This window comes from Numenius arquata, chromosome 2 (genome assembly GCF_964106895.1).
Source record: "Numenius arquata chromosome 2, bNumArq3.hap1.1, whole genome shotgun sequence".
NCBI lineage: Eukaryota > Metazoa > Chordata > Aves > Charadriiformes > Scolopacidae > Numenius > Numenius arquata.
This window is the reverse complement of record NC_133577.1, coordinates 47,957,917-47,985,460: the sequence shown is the minus strand read 5'-3', so window position 1 is coordinate 47,985,460 and position 27,544 is coordinate 47,957,917. Positions and strand designations below refer to the sequence as shown.

The window sequence follows — 27,544 nt, the reverse complement described above, 5'->3', positions numbered from 1 at the left end:
ATGAACTACAGGGTTAAAGAGAAGTGACCAGCATTAAAACCTTGTGATATCACAAAACTCCCTTGCTGCTTATTACTGCATTGCATAGAATCAATCTCTGCCCCCCAACTCCTCCTAGTGTGCATATTATTCTGATAGAGAGACACACAGAGGAAGAATAATTGGGTTTTTTTAATATAATAGTTGATGTGAATTATATTTGACAGGCTATTTTTCTTTCTTCTGAGATCTGTAACACAAGGATGTCTACTTTGTATGTGTGATTCTCTATCAAATTCTGTGGAAGAGCGGCACAAGAGCCACAAGGGCCTAATATGCTATTTGGGAGAGACTGTTCACCACCAAGATAAGCTACTGGCATCTCAAAACACTACAGTCACACAAAAAAAAGTCCTTTGATGGCTTTGGATGTAAGACACTAGATAAGCACCATCTGTTAATTTAGCTGCTTTTTAACATAGTAAGTCCCATTCTGCAAATAAAATTCACATTGGTTTCAGCTCACTTGATCTTACAAGCTCAGACTTTACATCCTTCCAGGGAGAAAAGGGTTTATAAGCAACGGTTAAGTAAATCAAACCTTGACTGTTATCATCTCCCCACCCTCAACAATCAATACCAGAAGGATATGTTTTATATTTAACCACTGTTCAGAGAAGGAGCAAGGATAACTTTGGGAAAAAAGTACTTAATATAACAGCTGCTCCAGCTGTCTATGCTTGACAGTAACACCATACTGTAATAACCAGAGGGAGAGTTTCCTCAATAAAGTGAAATGCCACGTGCAGGACCAGAGTATTTGTACCAGAGTATTGTGCAGAAGAACCTGCACTTCACTCTCTCCCTCATTAAAACAGCCCACTTCAGTACGTGTTACCATGAGGATCTGCAGTTCTACTCTGCGCTCCCAAATCATCTGCCCTACCCTCTTGAGAGTGGCTTTCTTCCCCCCCATTTCAGAACAGGTATATGAAAACTAAGCTCCAGGAATCGATCAGCCTGCTGTCTTAAGACAAATGAAAACCCATGCCAGCTCTGTCGTTCTTGTTTACTGGTAGTTTGCTGAATGGATCCAAAAGGTCTGTTTAAGAAGCTTTTTTTCTTTGCCATACTATCACAGCAGCAGTTAGATATGATAAAAGGGTGACAGAAGACAGGATTCAAAGTATAACTTCATTCTGACTCAAGGTCAAGATCCATAATTGTAATGAAAATCCCAAATCAAGCTCTGAGCTAAGCAGCTGTGTGCGGGAAAGCACTTTCCTATTAACAAGCTTAACCAGAAAATAGAACCAACTGATGCTTCAGCAGGAGCACTGCCATGGCAAGGCATTAATCCGTACGTGCAAGTGTCATGACTTGGCAAATGTGGGTGTGCAAACTCACCTCCAAAGTTGGCGAGCCGTCCGATCCTTGTGACGGGAACCTTCCTCTCCCGGGCCCGCTCGCTGAGCTAGGGCAGAAAGAGGGGGAAAGGAAAACAAAACAAAAAGAAATCCACAAATGAACTGGGCATACAGTCAGATACTTGCAAATTCAGAGTGCAACTCTGAAAGCACTTCAGCTCTGTGCTAAAGAAAGCTTTTCTTGAACACCGAGCCTCATATACATTGAGAGATTTTCAAGTGAACACACTGCAGAACAGACACACCGTGAACTGAAATGTACACTAAGCAGAGGAGTGGACAAGAGAGTGGGAAAGGTAGAAAATACCAAAGCGACTCGCTAAAGAGAACAGGGCCCTTAAGGAGAAGACATACTCTTTAGGTCAGTCTTCAAACCTTTGTATCATACAGCTGTCCCCACCTACTCAACATTTCACCCCAAAAACTGGGGTGAAATACAGACCCTTCATTAATGTCACATGCATCATAAATACATTGAATCCTCATAGTCCAGTGAATGAAAGAACTCCTGTTAATATAAAACTGAAGTCTAACCCTATGTATGCTTTTCAAACATTCTCTCATATCAGATTATCTGATACAGAGGGGGCGGATGTGAAAGGAGAGCCTGAAAAGCTGTTGACAGAAATATCACAGAGATATAATAGGGAGCACAGACACTTCCCTCTTTTGCCTCCACACAAGGGAATAGCAGAATAGGAAGAAATGAGAAACACAGGAAAAAAAGAGTAAGGACAATCCAGTATAGAAACCATAGCACTAAGAATCCTTAATTAAAAACAAACAAACATACCATCTGTTTGTAGGGTTTCTGCTCTGAACCTGTTTTAGCCTGTCTGGCTTTATCAATATCTTCTGCTGTTAATCCACTAACAGAGGAATGGTCTTGGTGAAAAGCCCTGTTTTGTCCAAAAGCAGCAGCAAAAGGATTTCCAGGGTCCCTAAATCCTCCGAATAACCTTGCATCCATTTTGGGAGGGAAAGGCTTCTGACCCAGGCTGGAATCTCCAGTCTCACCAACACTTTTAAAAGGTCCATTTGTGGTGTAAGAGTAAGCAGGGCCTTCACCGCTGCGTTCGTGAAGCTTGCCAGGGCCAGTGGAGAAGTCCATTGCAGCATCTGATTGCTCTCGGGCTGAGAAGTCATAGTCTTTTCCAAAGTCCTCACTAAGATCAGTTAAGTTCTCCTGTTGTTTGCCTAGTTCCTGCAAATAATAATAGAAATACTTTTAGGAAAAGGACTTAAAGCCTGTTGGTCCTCAGAGATGGACACGTAGCTAAGCTGTCCTGTCTCCACAGTAAGTAATTTCTGGAGACTCTGGCACTGCAGACATTCACAGTAAGAGACAGAAAAAAGGAAGATATATTGAGGACGCCAGGGATGGGATCCCTGGCAGTCTTTCAACCCCACTGATGGGACAAATTCCTTAACAGCTTCTCAAATACCTGTAATCGAAGAGGCCTTGTTCTCCACACACTGCCAGGAAGCATCACTAATTGTGGAGTTCACTAGAAGCAATACACTGCTCAAAATAACAGGTGATGGGAGCTACAATATCACCCAAGATATACTTAGGAGGGACAACAAAAAGCTAAACCTCATACTATTCAGTTCTTACCCCTACCCTGCTCCCTCCTCCCATGCAGTGTTAGCATTTTCAAGCCCAAAGTTACCCAAAGTAATATCAGATACCTATAGCAAGGTTTGCCAAAGTATGTAAAATTCTGTTCTTGAAGCAGGGATAGCAGCATCAGACACAGCAACACTCAAAGCAAGTCTTTTTCGCTCTGTCCTGACCTGTAAGAGTTGCCCCACTAATTCCAGATATTTCCCACCACTTTTTGATGTAGGGGGGGAAAAAAAAAGAAAAAAAAAAAAGTCAGCAGCAGAGCATTATCTCTTATTTGCTTGCTACTTGACATATTCCAGTTACCTATCTAAATAGCAGCAATACCATGGAAGATCTGATGACTATAATAGCCAATCAACAGGATTTTGAATCCTGCTGTGGTCAGGCAAGCAGGCAGCGTATTTTAGGCTCTTTCCTAAACACTAATTACATTTCCTCTCCTTACAGAAAAAAACAGAACATGGTCTTTCCTGTTATTCAGCAGATCTCATGCTATTCTGAACCTCAACATCAGGGCGGGGGGGCAAGGAGGGAATCTGTTTACAGATGGGGACTTTGGCCACAATACTGACTGATGATTTCAAGCAACAAGGTTCCTCTACTTCCATACTTAAGTTTTAAAAAGCATATCAGACAGCCAAAACAGTGCCACACCACCAAGAGAAGTAAAATATAGTCACTTAACATAAAAGCTTTCCACTCTTCAAAACAGAAAAGAGTCATAGCTTCAGACTGTAGGTTTCTTACAGAGCCTGCTTCAGCAGCAGCTTCTCGTGCCAATGTCCTGCAGGTGTGTTTGTACAGCCCTCCCGGGCAGAGAAACGTGCACAGAAACAGGAGAACATCATATCTATCTCTCCTGGGAGGCAAAGGCAAGACAAAGCACTATCTCCATAAGCAGACACACTGAGGGTATTTCTATGGCAAGCTCACATAGACCCAGGGAAACACAGGCCCAGATTCTAGGATTGAAGCTATAGGAGACTGTTGTGATAGTCTAAGTTTATTGCATAAAAAAAATGTCAAAGCCTCACTCGTAAGTTTCTGCTTCAAAAACATGATCCAAGCTACACAATCTGAGAATGACTGGTTTTGATTTAGAGAAGTTCTTTTCCTCAGACAAGCCCCATGTTTTCAAGAAATGGCAACACTGCAAATGTGAAGCTTCACAAATCCATCCCCATGTCAAGCTGCTGCTTTTAAAAAAAAATATTAAAAAATATATACATTCTGGTATTCTGGCTTTCCTTATGTTCCTCATTTGAAAGTCAGTTCTGAAAATCCAGCCTGGGCTATAAGTGATGAACCTGCAAACACCTGACCCACTCTGAAAAATCTCTCCTGCACCAATTCTGTAAAAAAGGAAGAAGAACTGAGATAAATCCAATTCACTCTAAAAGAGCTCATTCACTTCGTCAAAGGAGAGGGAATCAATGACTGAAGTTTGAAGGAGACTTTAAATACAAAGCTGCTGGCCAAGCTTAGCAAGAGCTTGGTCTTTGACAATATGAGGCAAGGAAAGCACACTATTTTCAGCATGTCTTAAACACTCAGTAATGGAAACAGCAACACTCTGCAGTACCATTCCATCCCTTTCCTGTCCAAGCACCTACTGCACACCACAGAAATCCTGGAGAATTCCCAGAGTATTGCAATATCTGTATTATCAATCCAGCACTTCAGGGCTCGGTTCTAGTTTACAATGGAAGTTCCTGGCCACCCTCAAACCAAAACCAAATCTCAGCTGGAGGAAAAGCAAAACATCAGACCAGACTGCGCACAAAGAGCTTTTCTTACCTGCATTTTCCCCAAGGCAGAACTGAACTGTTCTTCAGCAGTGGCCTGGAGAGTCCTTGCAATGGTAACTGCATCACCCCCAAGGAGCACCTGACGAAGCTGTCCTGCTTGAGTTTCTAGGACTGCTTTACTAAGCTTTGTCAAGCCTCTCATGACCATGATGGCATCACCCGCCATGACTGATCTGTTTCCGTGCTGAAAGAGAAAAAAAGAAAGGAAAAAAACTAAACAAACCAAAAAAAAGAGGTCAAGGAACAAGTTTGCAACCAGCCACTGGCTCTTAGGTGACATGAAACTATCTCAGACAATCTCTTTCCGCTTTGGCAACCAGCCACCATGGGAACTTGTCTGCAGCTCAGATAGCACACAAGCCAGCTGGAATGAGAGCCAGTTAGCTGAAACTCAAAGCAAAAACTCTCCTTCTGACCGTTCATGAGTTAGGATAACATCCCAGGACTCCACACAATATTTGAGTTACCATTGACCAGGGAAAGCAAAGACAGGTATGTCAGTAACACTGCAAAGATGGTCTCAATTCCTTCCAAACGTTTAAAAAGAATTAAAGGCATTATCATTTGACCTTTAATTATTATCAGGTCCTGGAACATATTCTCAGTGCCCAATAGCATGGATGAAGTGCTCTGACAACTGTCACATCCCATTCCTACCCTGGAGCTATGCCTGCTTATTTTACATAGCCAAATTTCTTCACTCCCACATCAACAAGGAAGATTTGCCTGTCCTCCAAGGGCAGTCTGCTCAGCCCCCAGCTTCTAGCTCACTGCTCCTTTTAATTGGAAACTTAGGTACACTCGGAACACCCACCTATCACAGCATTTGCACAATACTGCACTACAGTGCTAAATTTTGGACTCAGTCCCCCCCTTCCTGTTCAAGAGGCACCTCATGTCAGCTTCATAGCAGCTTGTGCAACTTCAGTGTCTTCAAATACAAACCAGGCACCGCAGGGTACAAGATGGAGTGTGTCTCAGAAGAACAAATTCCACCAACTCCTTTGTCTCAGCCTAGAGCCAAGCTCAGGCTCAGGACACTGGCTCTTCTACATCACTGGGGTTCATGTAAAAGAAAATCAGGAGCAGCTGGGACGCCAAAACTATTCTGCAGGGGAGATTTTCACCTGCTTATTTCACCCATCTCCCACATCTTTAAAGCGCAGTCATGGTCACAGTTCCAGGGCTGGCTGAGTTGCACATCCTTCCACCTTTACTGACTCAGAAGATAGAGGCATGCAGTTGGCACAAGAGGCTGCCTAAGGTTCGACCTTAACCATAGAACATCCTCTGTTCTGATGATCTAGAGTCAACACCACACACAGCATTACACCCTGCTGCAGACCACAAGCAACCAGATCCAGTCACCTCCTCAGGAAAGACAAAGCCTGTCTCACAAACACGTCTGCTCCATCAGTCACGCAGGAGGAGGATGGACTCCTATAGCTGAAGTTCTGGATAAGTACATAATTTTTCTGCAGTCACACAGGAGATGCATGGATTACTCCAGCTGAATTTCTGAAACACCTTATTATGCAAATGCAGGGTAAACCCCAATTACTGGAGTATTTGTTCAGCTACTGCTAATCTGTGATCAGACTCAGGAACAACCACTGTAGCCAGAAAGTGAGTACTATACATTACATGCTTTAAGTGTGGTTATTAGGACAGTCAAGTGTTCGCAACAAATCTGAGCTTAATGGGTTCGCTATAAAAATAAAAATCACACCTGCTCAGGTCATTACTCTGCAGTTATCTTTACAAGACCTATCCATATGCTTCAGACCTGTTATGTGTGTTACATCTGAATCTTTCCAGAGTTTAACAACTAGGGTTGGTTTTAACATGGTGTAATGCACTGTTAAACTTGAAAGCTGCCTGTCAGGTAAGGAAGTGTACTCTGTAAACAGGAGGTGTTTCACACACACACACACACACACACAATCTTCACACTGGAAATTTCCACATGGATCCCACTCAAAGCATTTGCAGGCAGTCCCTGCAATTCAGAACCGGGCAAAGAAACCAATCAATAACACAGTACTGTCCCAGCTGAAATAAGACCATTCAAAGGTTGACACTACTAAGAAATAAGTCTTTTTTTTTTTTTAGTCTCAAGTATTAGAAGCACAGGAAAGCTTGAATGCGAAAAGTTCATTCCCTCCCTCCCAAGAAGAGCAACAAAAGGTAATGCTACAATATAGATCTGTGTACACTTGGACAACACACACAAACATCCACTTTTAATATGGATTCTTTCTAACCAACGACTCTAAAACCATATCCTCCTTTCACCCCAAAACAGCTGAAGGATTTATCTTGGAGTGGCAGTTATTATACACTAAATGTGCATTAAAAAAAAAAAAAAAAAGATAAATCTTCCAACAAAAGTTCAGGGAAGCTAATGCAACCACAAATGGAAAACATACATTGCACAATACATGCTCAACCTCCCATTGCTAAACATATCAAGCAGCAAAGAGGACCAATTGCCCCTGACGATAAAAGTTTGGCTATAAAAGACAGCACTGGGCACACTGCTGCCAATATCCTTCTGACTTCCACACTATCACCCCCAATGAGACCAATAAACCCAGTGAGAGTCACCAATAAATAAAGCCTGAGAAGGAGGAACATATTTTCAGAAATGAGACCATACTCCCACTTTTTAACAGAATTCTATCTAGTTCCTCATCTTTTGTACACCAACTCCTCGCCTTTAACAAAGCACGGTGAGGAAAAAGCAGAGGAAACAAAACTAACTATACTACAATGATTAATCCTTTGGCAACAGACACGAGGAGCAAGAAAACATTCAGGTAATGTCTGTACCCACCATCAAGCAATATGAAGGTGGGAGCTAATAAGTGCTATGAGAACTGAACTGAGAGTGGAGGCATTTTCCTCAAGTGGAAAAAAATCCCAGGTTATCTAGTTTTATAGACCCTACATTTAACAGGACACGTTGGTTTATTACCCTGGAGAAGACATGGAAAGCGGAGACTAACAATGTTATCACAAGCAGAAGGGGAAAGCATGAAGAAAATACATGCTAGATAATCATGAAGGGAAAAGATTACACACAAAAAAATAACTAAGAATTAGTAGAATTACCCTTTTCTCCATAGAAAAAGCAATAAGCACAAGCAAGGACAAGAGACATGAAAACTGAAAGCAAACTCTATCAAAAACAGATTTAAGGAGTGGTTCCAAACAGACCGTACAAAGTCCGTATCACACTTGACTTGTCTCCTGAGGACTCGTTATCTAGTGCTGGCAAAGTAGGGCACTTCCTACACAGAGCATGGACAAGTCGGTTGTGTCTACACAAGCTGTCGGAGTGTCTGCTAATGTGGACTGAAGAGGGTTGACAAGTGTCAATCACAAGGTATTCTCCAAGAATAGGGAGGGTCACAGCTTTTGCTCTTTAGTACTTTCCACAGTTGAATGAATCTCTGGAAAACACCCACACCATCTAGCATGAGGAGACTAGAGCCAAGCCATCCTCCGACACTGGACGAGGTCCACACGGCAGAGGGGCTCACACAGGTTAGATGCCACACCAGTGAGTAAACCATCTCCTGCAATTGCACCAGATTTTGAACCCTGTTGTAATGACAAAACTAAATCAAAGCCTGGGATGCTCCTACGTGCAACGACCACCTGCTTCACATGCCACTGTCCCCAGGTGGCTAACTGCAGTGTGTTTCCTCCCTTCTTCAACATATAAGGCCACCAGAATGAAGGTTTAAGCAAGTACAGCGAGATGCTCAGTGTATCAGAGGCCAATGACAGAAACACAAATCCTCACAACAGGCAGCCTATAAATTCTTATATTTGTACTCTTTTCACAACACAACCCTCCATTCATTCCTCCTCTTTTTCATATGGTAGCATGTACTCCTACAGACACACAGACCGGCTTCTGACTCCAGGTGCTTTATTCCAGATGCTTGTACAGTTAAAAACCTTATTCATATATACACATACATGTGTGTATAAACACATACATGTGTGTATAAACACATACATAGATATAACTGACCAAGTTTAAACATAAAGAGACTTCAAATCATACAGAAAGATATCAGAAATATTTTTTTAGTTTTCTGTGCATGACAACACAACCTCTTTCAATGTAAGCGAATTACTTCTACCATCAACCGTTTGCTATCCACCAGAAAGAAGCCTATCTACTGTTGAATAATTAAAAAAAACAAAAGCAAAACAAAAAAACCACCATGACAAAACTCCAGCAGTTTTACAGTAGCCCACATTCCCCCTCTCAGATCTCTAGATAGTTTTAACTTCCTTCTTTACCTTCAACTTTTCTTTTAAAGAAGACGAAAGCAGAAAAATCAGCCTTACTACTTGTCCAGCCGTAATATCACAGTTGCAAAGGAAACTTAAACAGTCTATTCCTTCCCTCCCCTTCCTATTATCCATTATCACAAAACGCTGTTATCTTGGTTGTATCTAAACAAGGACTATAACCCTGAAATCAGTGTTACAGCCACCCACACTATCAGAGTAAGTGTGGCAACAGTATTAAATAAAAATAATAACCACCACAAACAAGATACAGATGACTAGGTATTCAGCACATTTGTTCCGTGGCAATAAACCAGCACTAGACTAACCTCAAAGTATTACTCATTAAGCTGTTCTGTAGAATCATAGAATCATTTAGGTCGGAAAAGGCCTTCACGATCATCAAGCCCCACCATTAACCCAGCACCCTCAGGTCCACCACTAAACCATGTCCCCAGGTACCACATCTATTTAAAAGACCTAAAGGTTTTTTAAATACTCCCATGGAGAGTGACTCGACCACCTCCCTGGGCAGCCTGTTCCAATGTTTGACAACCCTTTCAGGGAAGAAATTTTTCCTAATACCCATCCTAAACCTCCCCTGGCGCAACTTGAGGCCGTTTCCTCTTGTCCTATCGCTTGTTACCTGGGAGAAGAGACTGACCCCTATCTCTCTACAACCTCCTTTCAGGGAGTTGAGAGTGATAACGTCTCCCCTGAACCTCCTTTTCTCCAGGCTAAAACTGTAACTGATCTTTTTCAGATTTTTCCATTTCTTTTTGTGTGTGTTGCCATACCAACCCTTTCATGTTATCTTTTCACTCGTGGCCTTTTTCAGTTCCATCACATACCTCCCCATCAGCTCCTTTTATACCAGATTTCCAGGCCCCTGCCTAGACATATTTTCATTATCTGGATTCCTTGGGTTGCAGCTGACCCAAATTTCAACCATGCAGGGCACAGAACAAGTTGCATTTTGAAAGGAGAAAGCTGCCATCATCCTTCAAATTGAACTGAAGATCTACCTTGCTTATCATTCATTCTCCTCCCTCCCCGCATACTACAGCTCCAAAAGAAATGTCTTTCAAGACCCGACCTACAACAGGACTCCCATATTTGAGTCCTGCCCTGTGGCTTTGACTCAAGCCACCTTAAACTGAATTCAGCAAATCTCTGAAAGCTGCTTTAAAACCACCCTTGCACAAAGCAGTTTGCGAATGCCATTTAAAACAAACACCTCTGAAGGGCAGGCGGAACTTGTTTACTCTCTAATCCTTATAACAGCACTGATAAAAGCGAGCTGCTTGGCAGGCAAATGCATCTCTCCACCAAAATTTAGAAGGCTTAGCAGTCATTTTTGGCGAATGACAGCTAGTTCAAAACCAAATAGGAACAATCTTCCCCATAAATGGCTCGACACACAACATAAGAGTGAAAAGAATGCTTGGACACTTTAAAAGTAAGCACAGTCTGCTTTATTTTAGGCACAGATACATCAATGCAAAGTGAATGCTCTGGGCCAACGGCTCTACTTCTTTCTGGACAATGTCTGGGGTCATGCAAAAGCGTAGTCACAGCCCACGTGCCTGGAATTAACAGAGCCTCTTTCTACCCTGGCCACAGATCTAGAAATAATTCACTCACAATTAAGATCGTAGTGGGAGAGCGGGTTCCCTCATTACAGGCCACTTCCTCCGCTGATGCTCCTTGACACAATACACTAATAAATTCTGTCCCAGGCGCATGTCGTTTCCCATCACACAGAGGTAGATCTAACTCAATCGCTCTGCTTTTAAGGCTACTGCTCACTCATTTGAGTTCTGGAAAATAAGTATTTGCAATTGGGGGACCAAAAAAGTTCCATTTATCTCATTTGGAGGGCAAAAAGATTTGGGCCATTGGGCCAATATTTCAATCTAAAATTGTATTTATACCTAACATCCTACCTTTGTATTATATATGTTACCAAGAAGAAAGGGAGAAAGAATAAGCGGACAAGGAAAAAACAAGGGTTTTTTCTGTTTATGTGTTGGGCAGTGCTTAGAAGAAGCCACTGCACTGCATCCTCTATATGGCTCAAAAGCTGCCAGCACAAGTTACTTTCCCAAGCACGCGGAATCTTTCATCCGGCAACAAGGACAACAATATATTAAAATCAAAATGCAGCATGACCACAAAGCACACAGATTAATATGAGATTCAGGCAGATGCACTATTTGAAGCATATACTTAAGAAACAGAACTACTACAAGCTGAATTTACATCTTTATTTGGGTTTATGGCAAGTCTACACAAAAGAACAGTTCACTAGTTCCGAGTCATCCCTCTATCAGTGTTAACATGCAGTAGTGCTTTAAGAGACAAATCCCCCACATCCATATGGAACAACTCCAACCAGCAGCATTTATAAGAAGGTTATACTAAAGCTCTGCGCTGATCAAATCCAAATGCTGCACTTCCAAGAAAAAATAAATATTACAAACATCCCTCCCCAGGTTTCCAGAGCAGATCTACACTCTCAGAGAGTCACTTCACCAGTTAAGACAGCTCTGCACAGGGAACCAACAGAGTCTCCCCACTGGTCTCATGCTCTGAACCAGAATACAAACTACAAATGAGAGAGGTTATGAGTTTGCAGGTTTGGTTTGGTTTGGGGTTGGTTGTTGTTTGGTTGGGTTCTTCGCATACACTGTTATGTTGTAATTGTTTTTATTGGAAGTTTTAACTTTCTAAAAGCAGACCGAGTCCAATTTGGGAATTGGAAACTGAGAAAAAGCTATGCCTCACAAACAAGTGCAGATTCCTTTAAACCAAAACAACACCATTAGTTAAGAGAAAATTCTTAAGAAAAATAGCAACCCTTCCTCTTGCATTTAAACACACATCACTTCATTCATAGATCTCAAAAACGTAAAGAAAGGGGACCAATATCATAATTCTCTAGAGGGAAGAGAACAACTGGTCTACCCAGTGGGTACTGGTCTACCCACTGACATGGCATGTCAGTGATGGAGTCAGGAACAGAATCACAGCTCTCTCCAAATACACTGATCCTTACACTGCACAGCCTGTACCTAAGTGTCCTTTAAATATCCAACCCTACAGAGACACAAAAAAAAAAAAAAAAAAGATTTGTAGCCAGTTTGCCGACCATCTTAACAGTATATTGTTAACAGTCAGATATAACTGATTAAATGTTGCACCAGTAGAGGTTTCTAATCAGAACCTTTCTAATTATAAAAAATAAGGAAAACTAGATACACTCTGTAACCGTACCATGTCTGTCTTCCTCAGGTGTAAGAAATTTGCCTTGTTATCATTTTTGTACACGAGGACAGAACCACGCACACTGTGCCTCAAGTCACTACTTTACAAATTAAGAAGTACTCCGTGCACGTCGCTCTGGGTGGGATACACACATCCTCTGTTCACGTGGTGAACACAACCCTCCTGTTACCATGAACAGCCGGTCAAACACTGCAGCCTCCCGCTATCGATCCTGCAGGCTCACATGTCTATATAGATGCCTTTCAACCTTGCCCTGGAAGTCAGGGTTAAGTTCAAATTTAGTAACTTACCACACATACTAGTCTATTCATAGCCCCCTTACATACCACTGACCTAGCTATGGGAGCTTGCTTTTTTCTGGCTGGGTCAAAACCTCCCTCTAAAAGTAGGAAAAACGGGATGCAAGAAGAGGACCATGCGCAAAAAAAGACACAAATTGATCTCCGAGCTGAAGGGGAACACGGTCTATCAGAAGCTACAGCTCCTGCATCACAGCTCTGCCACAGTCCCCAGACAAGTTATTTGTGTTGATTCCTACCCACCGTACAGAGAGGCACCTTTGACACTATGGTAAGTAAGAGTAATGAGCTCTGCATTTCTAATAACTTACTACTAGACCCAATCTGCAAACTCTTATACCTAATGCAGAATCTATAATCTACAATTATTTATGCTCTCTCTGTATAGATTTTGTTAAAATCACATTCTATAACATAAACATATTGTTTTTCCAAACTAGAAAAGATAAGACTTTAGGCAACTTATATAGGTGCCTTTGAAAATCCCAATCCTCACAGAGCAACTTCTGAATGCTCACGCTTCACAAAGCTTTGCTATGCAATATAAAATCCTAGGGTTACCAGTTTTAGAAGAGTTCTTTAAAAGAAACACTCAATTCCCTTGCAGCTTGCTACACAGCCATTCTTCCTCTCACCTCTTTCCTAGCCCTGATTATTCTCTTGATGAGCACTTTGACCATATCAAACTAAGATGAGGATTTAATACTCCCAAGTGGCACAATTCAGAGAGCAGAAGAACTGTGACATTTCAGAATACTACACCAAGCCCTTTTATAGTACATTTATTCAGCACATCCAGAAAAAACAAGGTGGGCAACTGGTTAAAAAGGGGACACAAACAGCAATGAAAGGGCTACATATAAAGATCTAACCTAAAGACAAAACCAGGACAAACTGTAGAGGCTAAACAAACACAGTAAGAGAATGTTATAAGTGGAAGATATCACATGCACAACACAAAACAGCTCTAGCAGAATCTACATAATCTTTAGGCAAAAGACATAGCCTTATGCAGTTTCCAGAAAAAAAAAAAACCAACTTAGTTTTTAACTCTATATGTGTGTAGACTTCTTTAAGCAGGCATATAAAACTGTAAACTTTCTAGAAACCAACTCCATGGATTGACAGCTAAGTTTTTCAGAGCAACTAGTGTTATTTTCAACGCTGCCAGAAGCGCATAAAACACTTCAGATACTGAATAACTGGAATGTAAGATGCTTCATTTAGCTTTTCTGCCTCAGGTGGGAAAGCAGACACTGACTGAACCCCCTACCTCAAATCAATGCACTTTACTGTTAGCTTGCATTTTGGCTCCATACGCAAATAACTGATTTTCTTCTTTAGGTATTGAAGGAAAGCATGCACTCACAGAAAAGGCAGCACTTCAATAAAACAAGTGGAGAGAGAAGCTACTCTTCTCCTAGCGATGCTCCGCCCCAGAACACACAGCTCAGTAAGGCAAAAAGCCTCCTCTTCCAAACTCTTTTCTTACAGTTTTAGAGGGAGAAAGCCAGGAGACCTCCATACACACAGGAGATATGATACCTGAATACTACTTCAGACTCACTACCTCCATCCTAAGCGGAACTGCTCACCCATCAGTACAGACAGACTTAAGGAGTAAGAGAAATGCTTATTCATGCTTCAAAAGCCGAGTACTGAGATGTGTTTAGCAAGCCAGCTGGACCAAGCAAGCGATACCATGCACGCTGACACACCAGATAAAAGATCACAAGACACGTCACCCCTAGCATCCTTGTTAGAACAATTAAAAAAAAAAAAACAAAAAAAACCACTCACACAGCAAAACCAAACCAATCTTTAGCTACAAAAAAACCCCACCTTCTGTCACCAACCAACCAGTTTAACACGAGGGAAATTAGAAAGCAGGAATTCAGCTACCATTCCTCTTGTCAGTTTCTAGAAAAAATAATATAACCTGAGAAACAGGGCATGAAACAACAGACCACTACTTGCCTGTAAATGGATTACTGGAGGACTAGAAGCCAAAAGAAGTTCTGTTCTTACTGCATGGATACAATATGAGCTATTATTAACCTGCTCTAAATATCACAAATGAAATAACCAGAGCTGCATTGCATAGCACAGAATTCTCCTTGACAGCAATGAAATAAGGTGATCAACACTCAGACAGTAAACATGTAAGGGAATTCTCCACATCTTCTGACCTTTTCTTCTACTTATCACACTGCTTTATTTTTAAAAGGGAGACACTGTCAAAGCACAGCAGGTCACCTATTTTTTCCCCCCCTCTTGAGTAAGACTGGACAACATACAACTGTTTACTCTAAGCATATCTTATTCAAGGTTACCAAGGTCATTGCTAGCTAACAGCAAAGAAAAAGCATGTACAAAATACAGAAATAAGTCTCCTGGTCTAAGAGCAAACAGACTGGGAAGCACATGAACCACTGCTAAACTTTTCCTTCTGATGATATATGAAAGAGAGACAAGTTCTTACGGTTGAGAAATGCAAGACCACCTATGTTCCATTCCAATGCCAATCTGCTTTCAGCCGTTAACTCAGAGCTATTTCAGAATCCTTTCAGAAGTCTTTTACTGAGCTACTATTGACTTTGGCCAGTATTCTTCTGTAACCGGTGCTAAGAATTATTTTGCATATGCTCAAAGAATACACTCCAGTTCAGTGAAGCAATCTAATTTAAAGACAAGCAACTCAGGAAATAAAGTTCGGAAGTAGTTAGGCTAAATCTTTTCAGAAAAACAATACTTTAGGTGATTGAAAGAGGAATCTTATTTCCTCTCACATTTTTCTTTGCCTAACCACTAAGTAAATAAATAATAAAATAAAAAAAGCCTGCTTCATTTTTATTAAGAGTAGCTTGCTAACTTCTTTATTTTTCATAACACTGACTGCAAAGTTTGGATTTTCATTGCACAGGGGAAACGCAGAGACGTTCCCCACCTACATTCCTGCTGGGTAGGACATGAGTGTGTTCGGGTATCAGAAATAGCGTTACTAGGGAAGATACAGTTCTGCAGAAACTAGGATGGTCAGTAGCTATAACAGCAACATTATACAAGCCAAACTTTTCTATCTGTAGTTACTTATAGGTAGTTTGGTCAGTGCCTGTTTAAAACTAAGTACTTCCCTGCTGATTCCTGATTGCTTTGTTACAAAGACTCTACAAGCCCGTTAGCAGTAAGATTATTTCCTCGGGCGCCTTACCAAAGCCAGGGGTCTCATGGTTTCTTTCCGCCCCCCCCCCCCCCATTTCAACCACAAGTAAGGTCAAAAGAGCCAACAGGTTTATTTTACATCTGTCTTCAACCAGACGCACAGATGCGTCCTGGTGACAGGGAGAAGCAAGGTTCTAATCCGGAGCAGCCTGGAAAGCCAGCACGTAGCACTGGACAAGACACTGTTTTCCTGCGATGCCCGTGGCAGGACATACACCCCGCAGAGTGGAAAAGTGGATTCCGCCCTCTGGCCTAAGCAATTTTATGTTGAAGGTACAGCTCACCAGAAACACGCTGTCTGGAATACCCCCCAAACCGGCTTGGGCGATCTCTCCGAAGGTGGGGGGCTGCTAAGCGCAGAGTCGAGCCGGCGGCACAGGAGTAGGGGCCGGTCCCGGTCCCCGCTGTCACCCCGGGCTGCAGGAGGCGGCGGCACTGCCGGATCCAGCCCTTGCACAAGGCCTGGATCGCACACGCCACCCGCCCTGAGCAAGCGGGCACGGTTACAGGCGCCAGAGCGCGCCCCGCACCGCTCGGTCGTGCACCGGGGCGGCTGGAGGAAGGCTCTGCTCACCGGCTACCGGCCCCGCAAGGCCGGCGGCCTCGCCGGCGTGTCGGCGCGGTCCTGCTGCTCGACGGCCCCGTGCAGCGCGGCCTCCTCCAGCCCCGGCGAGGGCCAAAAGGCCGCAGCACCCGCCGGCTTCTGGCCGGGTGCAGCCCCGCGGGGCTGGGGCAGCCGCCATTGCCCGCCGGACCCCTCACACGTCCCCCCCACCGGGGATCGGCGACCCGGAGTGGAGCGACCCCCGGGCCGAGGAGCCATGCGGAAGCCGCGCCCCCCTCTCCGCGCCAGGCACCGGCGTCCTCCCCGCGGCGGCGCCGCCACCTGCCACCTCCCTTCCAACACCGCACCGCTCCGCTCCATCCCGCCCCGCTGCGCTACCAGGTCTCCCGCAGCCCCTTCCCTTCCGCCACTATGGCCGCTCCCCGGCCTGTGTGCCCAGCACGGCCCGGCCTAGCTACCACCACCTGGCCTGTCTTCACTCCGCTGTTGCGACGGCGACGCTCACCTGGCCACCCCGCCGCCGCCGTCGCCTCACAGCCCCGTCCCCTCAGCTCCGCTCCGCTGCCCGCCGCCCGAGCTCGCGCGCTTGTTTACCGCCCCGGCCACCCCCGGCTGAGGCACGGCCTCGCGCTCCGCCTCCACCGCGCTCCCATTGGCCACGGCTCCACGAGCCCCGCCCCCTAGCGCCGTGGAACCGCCTCCCCGCAGCGTGCCAAGCCCGTGCACCCCGCGCCCCCCGCCAATAGCAGGAGGGCTCGGGCCGGGCGTTGGCCAATGGGGGGGCGAGGAGGGAGGCCGGGAGGGCGCGCGCGGCGGCTGCAGGAGGACGTGAGGCCCGTGAGGTCCGTGAGGTAGCGGCGGGCGGCCGGGCGGGACGGGGGAGGCGTGAGGTGCGTGTGCGGCGGGCTGGGAGGGCCGGGCCGGCGGGCGGGAGGCGCCCGGGGGAGTCGCTGGCATCGCGGGGGCGGGGGGGCCGGCAGCCCCGCCACTGCCGCCTCCTGTCAGTGGTGAGCCGAGTCTTTGCGGGCCGGGGGGGACTCCTGTCAGGGAGGGGAACCAGGCCGGGGTGGGGGGGAGGGTGGGGTATCCATCTGAGGTGGCGGTGTCTCTCTGTGGCCCTCTGGGGACGTGAACGTCTACCAAGACGTGCACAAGAGCCCGATGCCTCGGAGGCTCCAGCCAAATGCCAAGCGAAGGGAGCAACTCCATTTTGTGGAGCGAGAAACCTTTGTGCCTGGACGCCAGTGCCGTTTTTCAAAGCAATGGCTTAAAATCGCCGTTGGTGCTGCTTATGGGTGTGTTGGAAATCGCATGCTCGTGTCCGTGTTGGAAATAAAAATAGCGCGTTTTTTCCTTACAGGTTGATTGCAGTGATGTGGTGTCTCACAGATGCTGCAAAGGGGCTAATAGTAACAGCTCTGTGCTTTTGTGGATGTTCTGGTAAGCGCCTGTCTTTGTCAGCAACTTTCCTGTCTGAAAAATAACACTACATGATACCATGGCTGCATTAGTGCAGAAGTATATTTGGATGAGCTTTAGAAATTTAAATAGCTCATTTCTTCTCAAAACAAACAGGATTCATAATTCTCCTCTAGTTACAGCATAATTCAGAGGAGTGACCAACAAACAGCCCCGAGCTTTAATTTCAGCAGTGTCAATTGCTTCCTTTGGCCAGCCTTTTCAGCTAACTAGTAGCTTGAATTGAGCACTTAAATCCACACTGAAGGACCTATATCAAAGTTAGTGGGAGCTGCAGGTGCGGTGGATTTGTGAAGAAGGAAAGTGGATAAATGGTCCACTATAAGTTATATCCCTTATCTCCAGATGCTCATACCAAAGGTTATTTGGCTGTTATTTATGAACACACAAAATATTGTTCAAATATTACATATATTCCATCGTGGGTTTGTTTTGTTGTTTTTTCTTTTTAAATAAAATTATATGCTTCCCACCCAAGCCCCACTCAGCTTCCCAGGTAAGCCATGAGGAGGTCTCTGCTAGGCACTGAACAGGCAGCTACAAATGAATTTAGCAAAACTCATCACCCAGACATTACCCGAATTGGAAGCAAGCCTCAGTCAGTCAGTACTAGAAAGGCTAGATTTGAACTTGAAAGGTTAAAAACAACAATTCCCTGGGAAAGAAGACACATTATTGACTTAATTGCTGTACACACAGGCTGTGGGTAGATACAATGTATCTGAAATGAAAAGGCCAAACACGACAGTTTCATGTTTGAGAATGGAATGGAGACTGGATGTGTTACATGACAGAAAAACGTGGCCGTAATAAGGTACAAACTGTGAAAAGTTTCGTCAAAAATTGCCTAGTTTTCTTAATTTCAATACTCGCATCTCCAGAAATGCATATGAATTAACTATTTGTGGTTAATTCCATACTACTTTCCATAAAGGAAATATCATATTTACTCTCATCTGGAGATACGTTTCAGATGTCTTATCTACTCCTGTACTGAATTTGGATGTTGGTTCTAAGTTTCTGTGTAATATCACTTTGCTTGCGTCAGCTCGGCATTAATTGTGAAATATGTCTTGCTCATTGTGCTGAGCACAGAGAACTCATGGGTTTCTGCATGAGCACGCTGCCGTAGTTTGAGATTTAGGCAGAACAAGCACAGGATAAAGCTCTCCCCATCTTTCAAAGACAGGCCTGGCTGGTTCCCTTTATTCCCATGTGGTAAACCATTGGGTATTTCTGCCGCCGCTGTTTAATTTGCATCACACCTTCTGTTGCCAGGCTTTCTGTAGCCTTAAAAGACCCCTTGAACTTGAATGCAAGGCTAGCTCCTTCTATACTTAGACTAAAGAAGAGAGAAGTGTCTGTTTTCCCACCCAATTTGGAATGCAAAGGGGTAGGATTCAAAGCTGGACTGAAGCTGCTGGGTGCAGATAGTTTATGTCCTTTTTTGTTACTTTTTAGTTCTTGAGGGGAATAGGGCAGGACACCCGAGACTCACAATCCAGAACCCAGAGGCTAACTTTGGTGGGGATGGTTGACTAAATGTGTCCGCAATCCTAAATAATAAATCAAACACGGTGTAAGTAAAGCACTGGGAGAACTGTTCCACAGCAGAAGCCATGCAAGATCTCACTGTAAACTGGAGAAAAATAGTAAAAAAGAAAAAATACTGTCAATATTTGGGATTGATTTAGTGCTACCAATTGTGAGATTTACAGACCTGAACCCTGGAAAAAAAAAAGAAGGGGCAGGGTGCTGTACTTTAAAAATAGACCAGAGAGTTGTCCTTTTCTTCAGAAAGGGTATCAGTGGTTTATGTAACAGCCTCACAGTTGGCCGTTCCCATGGGGTTTAGGAGGTCCAAATTCAGGTTCCCTCTCTGCTCGTGAAGACTTACAGCACTCCGCCCTCACATCGGGACTGTAATCATTACACATGCTCTGGCCTTCTCCTCTTTCCAGCATTATTCACATTCTTATTATTTGTTATTATGCTCTACACAATGGGAAAGCTCAGCAAGAGGAAATGAGAATGGAGCGCTCTTCCATCCCTTCCAAATCCCAGACAAATTTACAGTCTGGCCTTGTGCAAACTCTGCCTTGAGGCAGAAGACATGGACGTGAATCCTGTGGGGATCAGCCCAGGCCACCCCATTCTGGTTTCATGCCCTCCACCAAAGGATTGTGGCTAAAACAGTAGTGACACCTGCTTCGTCCATGCTTTGAATCAACTGCCAGAGTTTGTGTAGGAGCTGATCTGCTAAACGTGCTATGCAAACACTTGCCAGATAAAGCCCTTCCAAGTGGGGTAGAGAGAGGAAACCTAGGAAACTTCTATGTAGAAACCTAAACGTTGATATCCATTGACGCCTTAGTCCCTCCAGGATGCTGTGACAGCAGAATGAGGTTGTTGCAGGTTAAAAGTTTTTACTTTGGTATCTGAAAGTCATGTAATTTCTGTGCTCTATGCCTGCATTCTTTTGTAATGCAGATCTGTGTAACACAGATCTGAATTCACAGAGCAAGCCAGAGCCATCCTCTGAAAAAGCAAATTCCCAGATTTTGAGGAGTTTCTTGATTACCTATAAAAGCAAGAAGTGAACATCATTAAGAAATCAGCCACAACACATCTTTGGCACTAAAACTGTCTTTTGCTTCTTGCATCTTGTTCAGTAGTGTTATATTCAGTCAAATTTCAACATACTTGCTGCCTTAGGTAGAAACGTGAGCATTTGTAGCAAGAATCGTACACCTATGAGTATTCTACAAATCAATGTTTTGTTAACTTATAATAAATGATAAATTTGATTATAATTATATAAATGACAACACAGATATAAATACCATAATGATATATCTATCCTCATGATATATAATATATAAATACAATGGCAATTATAATAAATTTAAGTTATAACTAATAATGAGTCACACTTCCCCAGAGCCTTTTCTCTACTGGTGTTAAAATGGTTCACTGATTATTTAATTCTCCAAATATCCTGATTTTTGCAAGTCAGAGAGAGGTCGGAACCTTACCCAAGGTCAGCGGAAAAGCTTGATGTAGCAGCTGAAGTCCTGACTGTAGCAGATGCTTTCGCCATACCATCATACCTTCGCCTTGTATTGCCTAGTGATACTCATAGAACGAAAGGCTTTAATGATGCAATTTCATGAGGCGCATAAACAGCTCTGCTGCAGGGCTGGGGGAGAAGCAGCAAGGGGACGGGGAAGAGCGAGCCCAGGGTGAGTTCAGTGTGAGTTCCAGCAAGGTCTCTGTCAGCCTTTGGCTGGGGTTGCTTTCTTCCTCCTGTTTGCTGTTTTCCGAGAGGCGACTCTTCGCTCACCACCCAGCAGCTCACCACTTACTGGGTGCCAGGGAACACCCAAGAAAAGCTCTGGCAGTTCTGATGCTGACTGCTTTGAAGAACCTGCTGAAAGCTGGGCTTCTTTAAAGCCTCCTACTAAGTGGGCCAAGTTCCCAGTGAGGAATGGGCCAGAATGACTAAGCTTCTACAAACAAAAAAGAGTTAGAGAAAGAGTTAGAGAACCAGAGCCTAGAAGGATCTTTGGGCCCTGCAGTAAGAAGGGCTGTATTGCAACAGGAAATTAGTAGACTGACAACTAACCTACAGAAAAACAATTAATGGAGTCTCAATTAAGCAGCTATTGGTCATGTCATTAGGTTGACAAGTATCCAGGCAATTCAGGGAACAGTCAGAAAGCCTCTTGCATAGGACAGGCTCAAGCTGTTTCTCTGACCACAATAAAATATACGTCACCGTCCTTCTCTCATGTTCACACAGCTAACCACAAAGCAAAATCCGCTCTGGAAATGTTGCCCTCAGTCCTCCTTCTCCAAGGAACCGCTGAGGCTCAGATAAGCTACCTCCTGAGGATTTTTGCCTTGAGTTCACTCACGTTCTTTAGAGGTTAATTTCTTCAGGGCAGGAGGAGTGTCTTATCTGACTATGTAGATTTATGGTGTTTTGTTCCATCAACTTATTATAATAATATAGGGGTAATGAACTGGAACAACTCAAGGAGAAGTCACTGGACAGGTGGCTTAGGTTTAGTAGTTAACTTGTAGGTATTTCAAAACTTTGGCAGGTTTCGTGATGCGGTTTGTACATATGTTATTTACATGGCTTTATGGCCAAGAATGGGAGCAATAGCCTTGTAAAGAAATGAGATCTCTCTGACTCAGTCAGTGGTAGATGCACGTCCACTATCATCATAGGATCCAAATGATGAGCTATTTTTGTAACACTTAGACTGCTGGGATTCCTGAACTGTGTGTTTTCATCCCAAAGCACTCAGGCATTCTTTGCACTTGTCCTTCCTTTCTCTCTCCCCTCTCTGCAAAGGGAAGGAGACAAGGCTCAATTTCATTTAAGCAGTGAGCACTTCATTTTTTAGATGATTTAGTACTGCCAGAAGGAGCCAGTGTGGCAGTTCTCGAGACAAACGTTTTCTGCCCAAGAAGACGACACAGGGCAGGGAGCAGGATGGGTATTTCACATTTTCCACCTGGAGAAGGCAGGGAATGTCAGTGGAACTGTTGGAGGGCCCCAAGCTCCCTGGCTAGGAGGAGGTGAGGACGGGTGGCTCTCAGGTTCTGTGCAGAGGAGAGGTCTGCTGAAGGGCTGCCTTGTCCCTTAGTTGTAAAAAAGGAGCGGGAAGAAGACACAAGAACCTTCCCTTTGCCTCCTACATTTTGCCTAGCTGGGAAAGCCACATTCATAGGCGCCTCCCCGTGCCCCTGCTCACACTGCTGGCCTGTTATGTGTCACCCAGAGAGGGGCCGCTTTGAGGAAGGAAAGGTGAAGGTTGTTACACCACAGAGGTGGTGTATGATCTGCATGGAAGGGACTAACACAGGCCTGGGAGGCCAGCATTGGTAGCAAAGCTTAAGATTCCGAGCATTTCTTGTCTCCTGCTATTTACCCAGAACAGACTGGAGTGGCTCTGACAGGGTATCTGTAGCTCACGCTATATAGCTCCAGGGCATTGACTATACAGACTAAACAGTACTGAACTCTTACCGGGATGTGGGCATAGGCCCACCAACGCTGGGGTTATCTCTAATGATTATTTGTGGAAAAATTAGTAAGTCTACTCTTCAGGCATTTTGGAGGGTACTTGCCCCTATTTCTCTTCTCAGGGATGTGAGGCAGATCACAGCCTCGTTATCTTTCACCAGGGTTTTCCTCTGCCCTCCACACATACATTCTCAGCTGGCTGGATAACACAATTTTCTCTCCCACTAGGGGAAAAGAAGTGTTGCAAATATGTTTTCACAAACTGGAAATTTTACGTGCAGGTACATGGATTTTTTTCCCTCTCTTTAGATTATGAAAGAAAACAAAACTAGGTGTTATTCTCTAGATAAGGTGGTAACAAGCCACAACAAGCCCAAGCTACAAACATGTTCATCACTGACAGAGGGGAAAAATTGTGCAGCACACCACACATAGGCCACCACGCCACGCTTGGCTGTGGCTCCTGCCACCCACTGCTCCCTCCAAACTGTGCCACGTGGTGCCAACTGGATACTGGGTGCTTTGGAAAGTTGGAGACAAGCCGATGGGGGCGGAATATGTTGAGAGAAGGACAGTGCCAGGTGGAGAGGCTGGAGATAGAAGCACTAAATGGAAGAAAGTGATACCAGACCTTGTCTTTGGATAGAGTGTAGGACAGTGTAGGGCAAGGACAGGCACCTTGCTCCTGCAACCTTAGCAATTAATGCTTTAAAACATTTACAATATCCCACTTGCCTGTTCAAATTCTGTTGCCCAACAATGCTTTTTATGGGTATTAAGCAAAGCCATTTTGGATGAGATGAAGTTAAAAAGGGTGCAGCAGTCTGATTAGCAGCTGTGTGCCTCGAGAATACGGTACTTCTGTTTCTCCCCAGATCTGTGAACCTCGGTTAAACATTATTCAGTCTGTAGTTCTTCTTTATCTCTGTGCTAGACAGATCACTTGTTTCTGCTCCTTGTAAATGGCATTTGCTTGCATAGTTTGGTGAGTGCTTTGCCCTCTTCTCTTGCCACCTGATTGATTACATGTACCTCCATCGATCCTGCACAGGCACAGCAGAAAGGCTCAGGTCTTTGTAGCTTCCAGCCAGGATTCACTTTACAGATGATAACTACTGAAGTCATTCACCCCCTGGGTAAACATGACAAATTAATTTTGAAGCAAGTCAAACAGAAGCCAGTCCTTTGCCTGCATTTAGCCACTCTAAAGAGCTTTTTACAAAAGACAGAAGGGTTATCTGGAACAGTTTGCGCAGAGTTGTTCTAAATGGGAAGGCAGGCTGGAGCCAGAGAATATGAGAGAAACAGGGCTATTTCTGAACAGTTTACTGGAACTAAGAATTAACACTAGACATCATAGGTTGCTCTGATGGCTAATGGTAATGCGTGCTGCCAAACTCAGCCATTGCACCCAGCTTTTGGCATGGCATTGCCATGCATCACGTAGCTGGAGAGCAACAAGCCACCTTGCCCCAGCCTGGAATCATCCCCAAGAGACAGCGTGTTTTCTTTCACTGCCCTGAGAGCCAGTCCTTGTTCTGGCTTCCTGGCATCTTGCCTCGCTGTTCCAGCAAGTAGCAAGGTGTGGGAGGGAGACAGGGAAAGCTGCAAGGTTTTTCCAAGTGCTTTGTGGCAAACGGAGAAACTCATAAGCACTTGCCTGAAGGTGATTCAGATAGTCCCGACAAGTTACTTCTAGCAGTTACAGAAAGCAGAATCATTGCTACCTTTGGATGCTGACTGACCCTCTTTCTGCTTTGCTGTGGCTCTCAATCCAATTCCCAAGGTCAGTTGAGAAGTACTGCATAATCTGACCTCTAGTATCTACATCTGTGTCTGCATCCCTGGATAGAGAGATCGACTGGTGGCAGAACATCCTGACGGACACGTATCTGAGCACAGCTAAGAGGGAGACGCCAGCAGTTCATACAAGCCTCTGGAAGGAATTCCTGATCAAGAGATGGTCCGAACATCCAGGTTAAGCCCTTCATTTGACCCTGAGCAAATAATTCAACTCCTATCTGTAAAATAGGGCTAATGGCATTCTGCTGCCCTGTCATGCTCTTGAAGCCTGACTCCTGGAGAAGTGCTTGGAGAGCCTCAGTGGAAGCAGAGCAGAGCAAAGCAATTCCAACGTGCTCGGTAGCTGCACACAAGGAAAGGGCTTGCCTTCAGGCACAGCGGTGCCAAAAACCAGCAGTGCAGGTTCACTCTCTCCCATCAACTCCCAGATGCTTCCAACAAGATTTCTAGCCTGGAGGAGACCAAAGTGGGAGCACAGAGATGTCCCTTTCTTACAGCAATCCCACTAGATAGAGTATCTAAAGATGAAGCCCAGACAGTGGCTGCCTCCTGTGCCATCCACTTCACGGACTTCAACAACTGTTGCTTCAGTTTAATTGGTGGCCTGCTTTCGAAGCATAGGAAACAAGGTTACTTTTCAGGAAAACGTGTGTCCTCGAGGTTCTCTGCAGCTGCACTCCTAGTTCATAACAGCACTAAAAAGCACACAATAGCAGCAAAGATGGTGACCTAACCTTTTACATGCTAAGTGCATTTGATATTGCTGTATGCCCCCTGTTAGCCCTCATTTTCCCATCCTGTTTAAGTCTTTAAAGCTAGAGCTGCACTGCCATAATGAGCCTAGTTTGAGGAGCCAGCATCCCACTCCTCTTTTGTAAGCCTAACCCACACCTCAGGTATGTTTTGGTTTTTCTAGCCTTGTATTCTTCCTTAGGCTGACCAGCCACAGCTTAGTGCCTTTGTAGCCAAATCCCTTTGCTGGATTTCTATTTCTATTAGTTTTCTGCACAACCTAGAGTTTGAATTGGCAACGCAGTGAGTTGTCTGAAAACATTCAGTGTGTTTGCCATTTCAGTTTTCGTCTTGCCCACCCAAATCACATAGGGACAGAAATCAAGATTATTTTTTTTCCTTATTAAAGAAGAAAGTTAAACAGTTTTCATGCATCTTGAAACCTGCACATAACACTCTGGAAGACTATTAGCACAATATTTGGAGAACAAAAATAGCTCAAATTTTAACTTCCCGGAGTATCACAAAAGCCATATTTGGTAGGGGCTTACAGAGAGGGCATCTCTTTTCTGGCATGATGAAGGGGCAAGAAGTTCCTGTTGGAAAAATTCCGTTAATGCTACTGGCATTTTATTGCTACTAACTATCTGTTGGTACATCAAAGCTGTGGATAGGTAGCTTTAAAAATAATCCTGAATACCTACCTTCACCTCCAGAGATCTTGCTTGCCTTCAGTTTTGAAGGAAGACTTGAGTTCTTTCATAAATCAGTGCAGCTCTACCAAGTAATTGTAGTTGCTTATATTTAGCTTTGTAAAGATTGAAGATGGCTTGGCGTAAGTAAAAGGTCAGATCAGTTTTCCACACTTGCTCTCACACAATTTCCATTGTGCCTAGTCTGCTTAAATGCAAGTCAGCCATGGAGTTACTCGCATTTTCTACTGGGGTGAGGAAGGTCTCCCTGAAATCATAGAAACCAATGATACAGGAGAAAATGGGCCTAATGCTTTTACTACTCTGCCCTCTTCTGATTCTTCAGGCCCTGCGAGGCGGTTCAGGAATGCCAGGCATCACACCGTTTATTTCTGCACAGACCTAATCCTGAGCTGGCCTTGAGAGCTGTCACTTCGTTCAAGCTGCATTTGATAGGACCAAAGAGTTCCCAGTTTTGGAAAACTTCCATTCCAACTACTTGGCCCTGTACCTGTCTCAGGTTTCTATATCAAGGAGTTTAGCTAGTTCCACTTCAAAGTCTGTATTTATTTATATCTTTTTAATACTGAACCATAAATAGTGCCGAGCACTGACACCTCCCAAATTGTGCTCTTTGGCACCTGTCAAACAAATTTATCGCATGAACAAGAAGATAACAGTTCATATTCACTTAACTCATTGAGTGCTCATGGCAAATGTCTTGAATATAGAGCTTGAAAAAATGGGTGACAGCAAACCTGCAGCAAAGGGAAGGTATAAAAAAATGATAGCGATTTGTGGGATCATGTTTGATGCCCTGGTCTGATGTGGGCAGATCTTTCTCATGCAACCAAACTTAAACCCACCATTTATTCTTGTTCTGTTTCCCATGTGTCAAATGGGAACAGCTCACATCATTTTACCTTCCTGGGGCAGTGGAAGGAAGGACAAATTCAGTGAGGGATGCAACAAAGCATTAGGGGGAGTACGAGTAGTGTGGCAGGAGAAGTTCTGGGAAAGACACCACATTTATCGAGGTTGCTTTCTTATAAAACAACCGAGTTCAAGAAAACTAGATACCCCCTGGTCCTCCTCAGAACACAGACATGATCTAGGTAAACCCTAGATTCCCCAGTGCCAAGAGCTGGAATGACAGCAGCATGCTTTTATTTTTTCCCCCAGATTAGCAAGACCTGCTGGGACAGAACATGAGTCTGCAAACAAGAGGAGGAGTGACAAAGCAGTAAGTATAATTATTCCTTTTTATAGGA

At 44.2% G+C, this 27,544-nt stretch overlaps 1 protein-coding gene and 1 long non-coding RNA gene across 2 annotated transcripts in view; both read right to left on the bottom strand.

Moving 5' to 3' along the window:
* COQ8A (coenzyme Q8A) overlaps nucleotides 1-17,092 on the bottom strand; it is a 44,741-nt gene extending 27,649 nt beyond the window's left edge. The window contains exons 1-4 of the mRNA XM_074164009.1: nucleotides 17,035-17,092; nucleotides 4,834-5,028; nucleotides 2,200-2,610; nucleotides 1,387-1,453 (exon numbers count right to left, since the gene is read on the bottom strand). Of these exons, the coding sequence (XP_074020110.1) occupies nucleotides 1,387-1,453; nucleotides 2,200-2,610; nucleotides 4,834-5,010 (655 nt within the window). The 5' untranslated portion in view covers nucleotides 5,011-5,028; nucleotides 17,035-17,092. The remainder of the gene's footprint in view (nucleotides 1-1,386; nucleotides 1,454-2,199; nucleotides 2,611-4,833; nucleotides 5,029-17,034) is intronic.
* Nucleotides 17,093-18,033: 941 nt separating this feature from the next.
* On the bottom strand, nucleotides 18,034-26,733 carry LOC141462494 (uncharacterized). Its single transcript, XR_012463202.1, has 3 exons — nucleotides 26,286-26,733; nucleotides 21,044-21,517; nucleotides 18,034-20,589 (listed from the first exon to the last, which is right to left on the bottom strand). It is a non-coding gene; the product is annotated as an uncharacterized lncRNA (long non-coding RNA).
* Nucleotides 26,734-27,544: the final 811 nt, after the last annotated feature.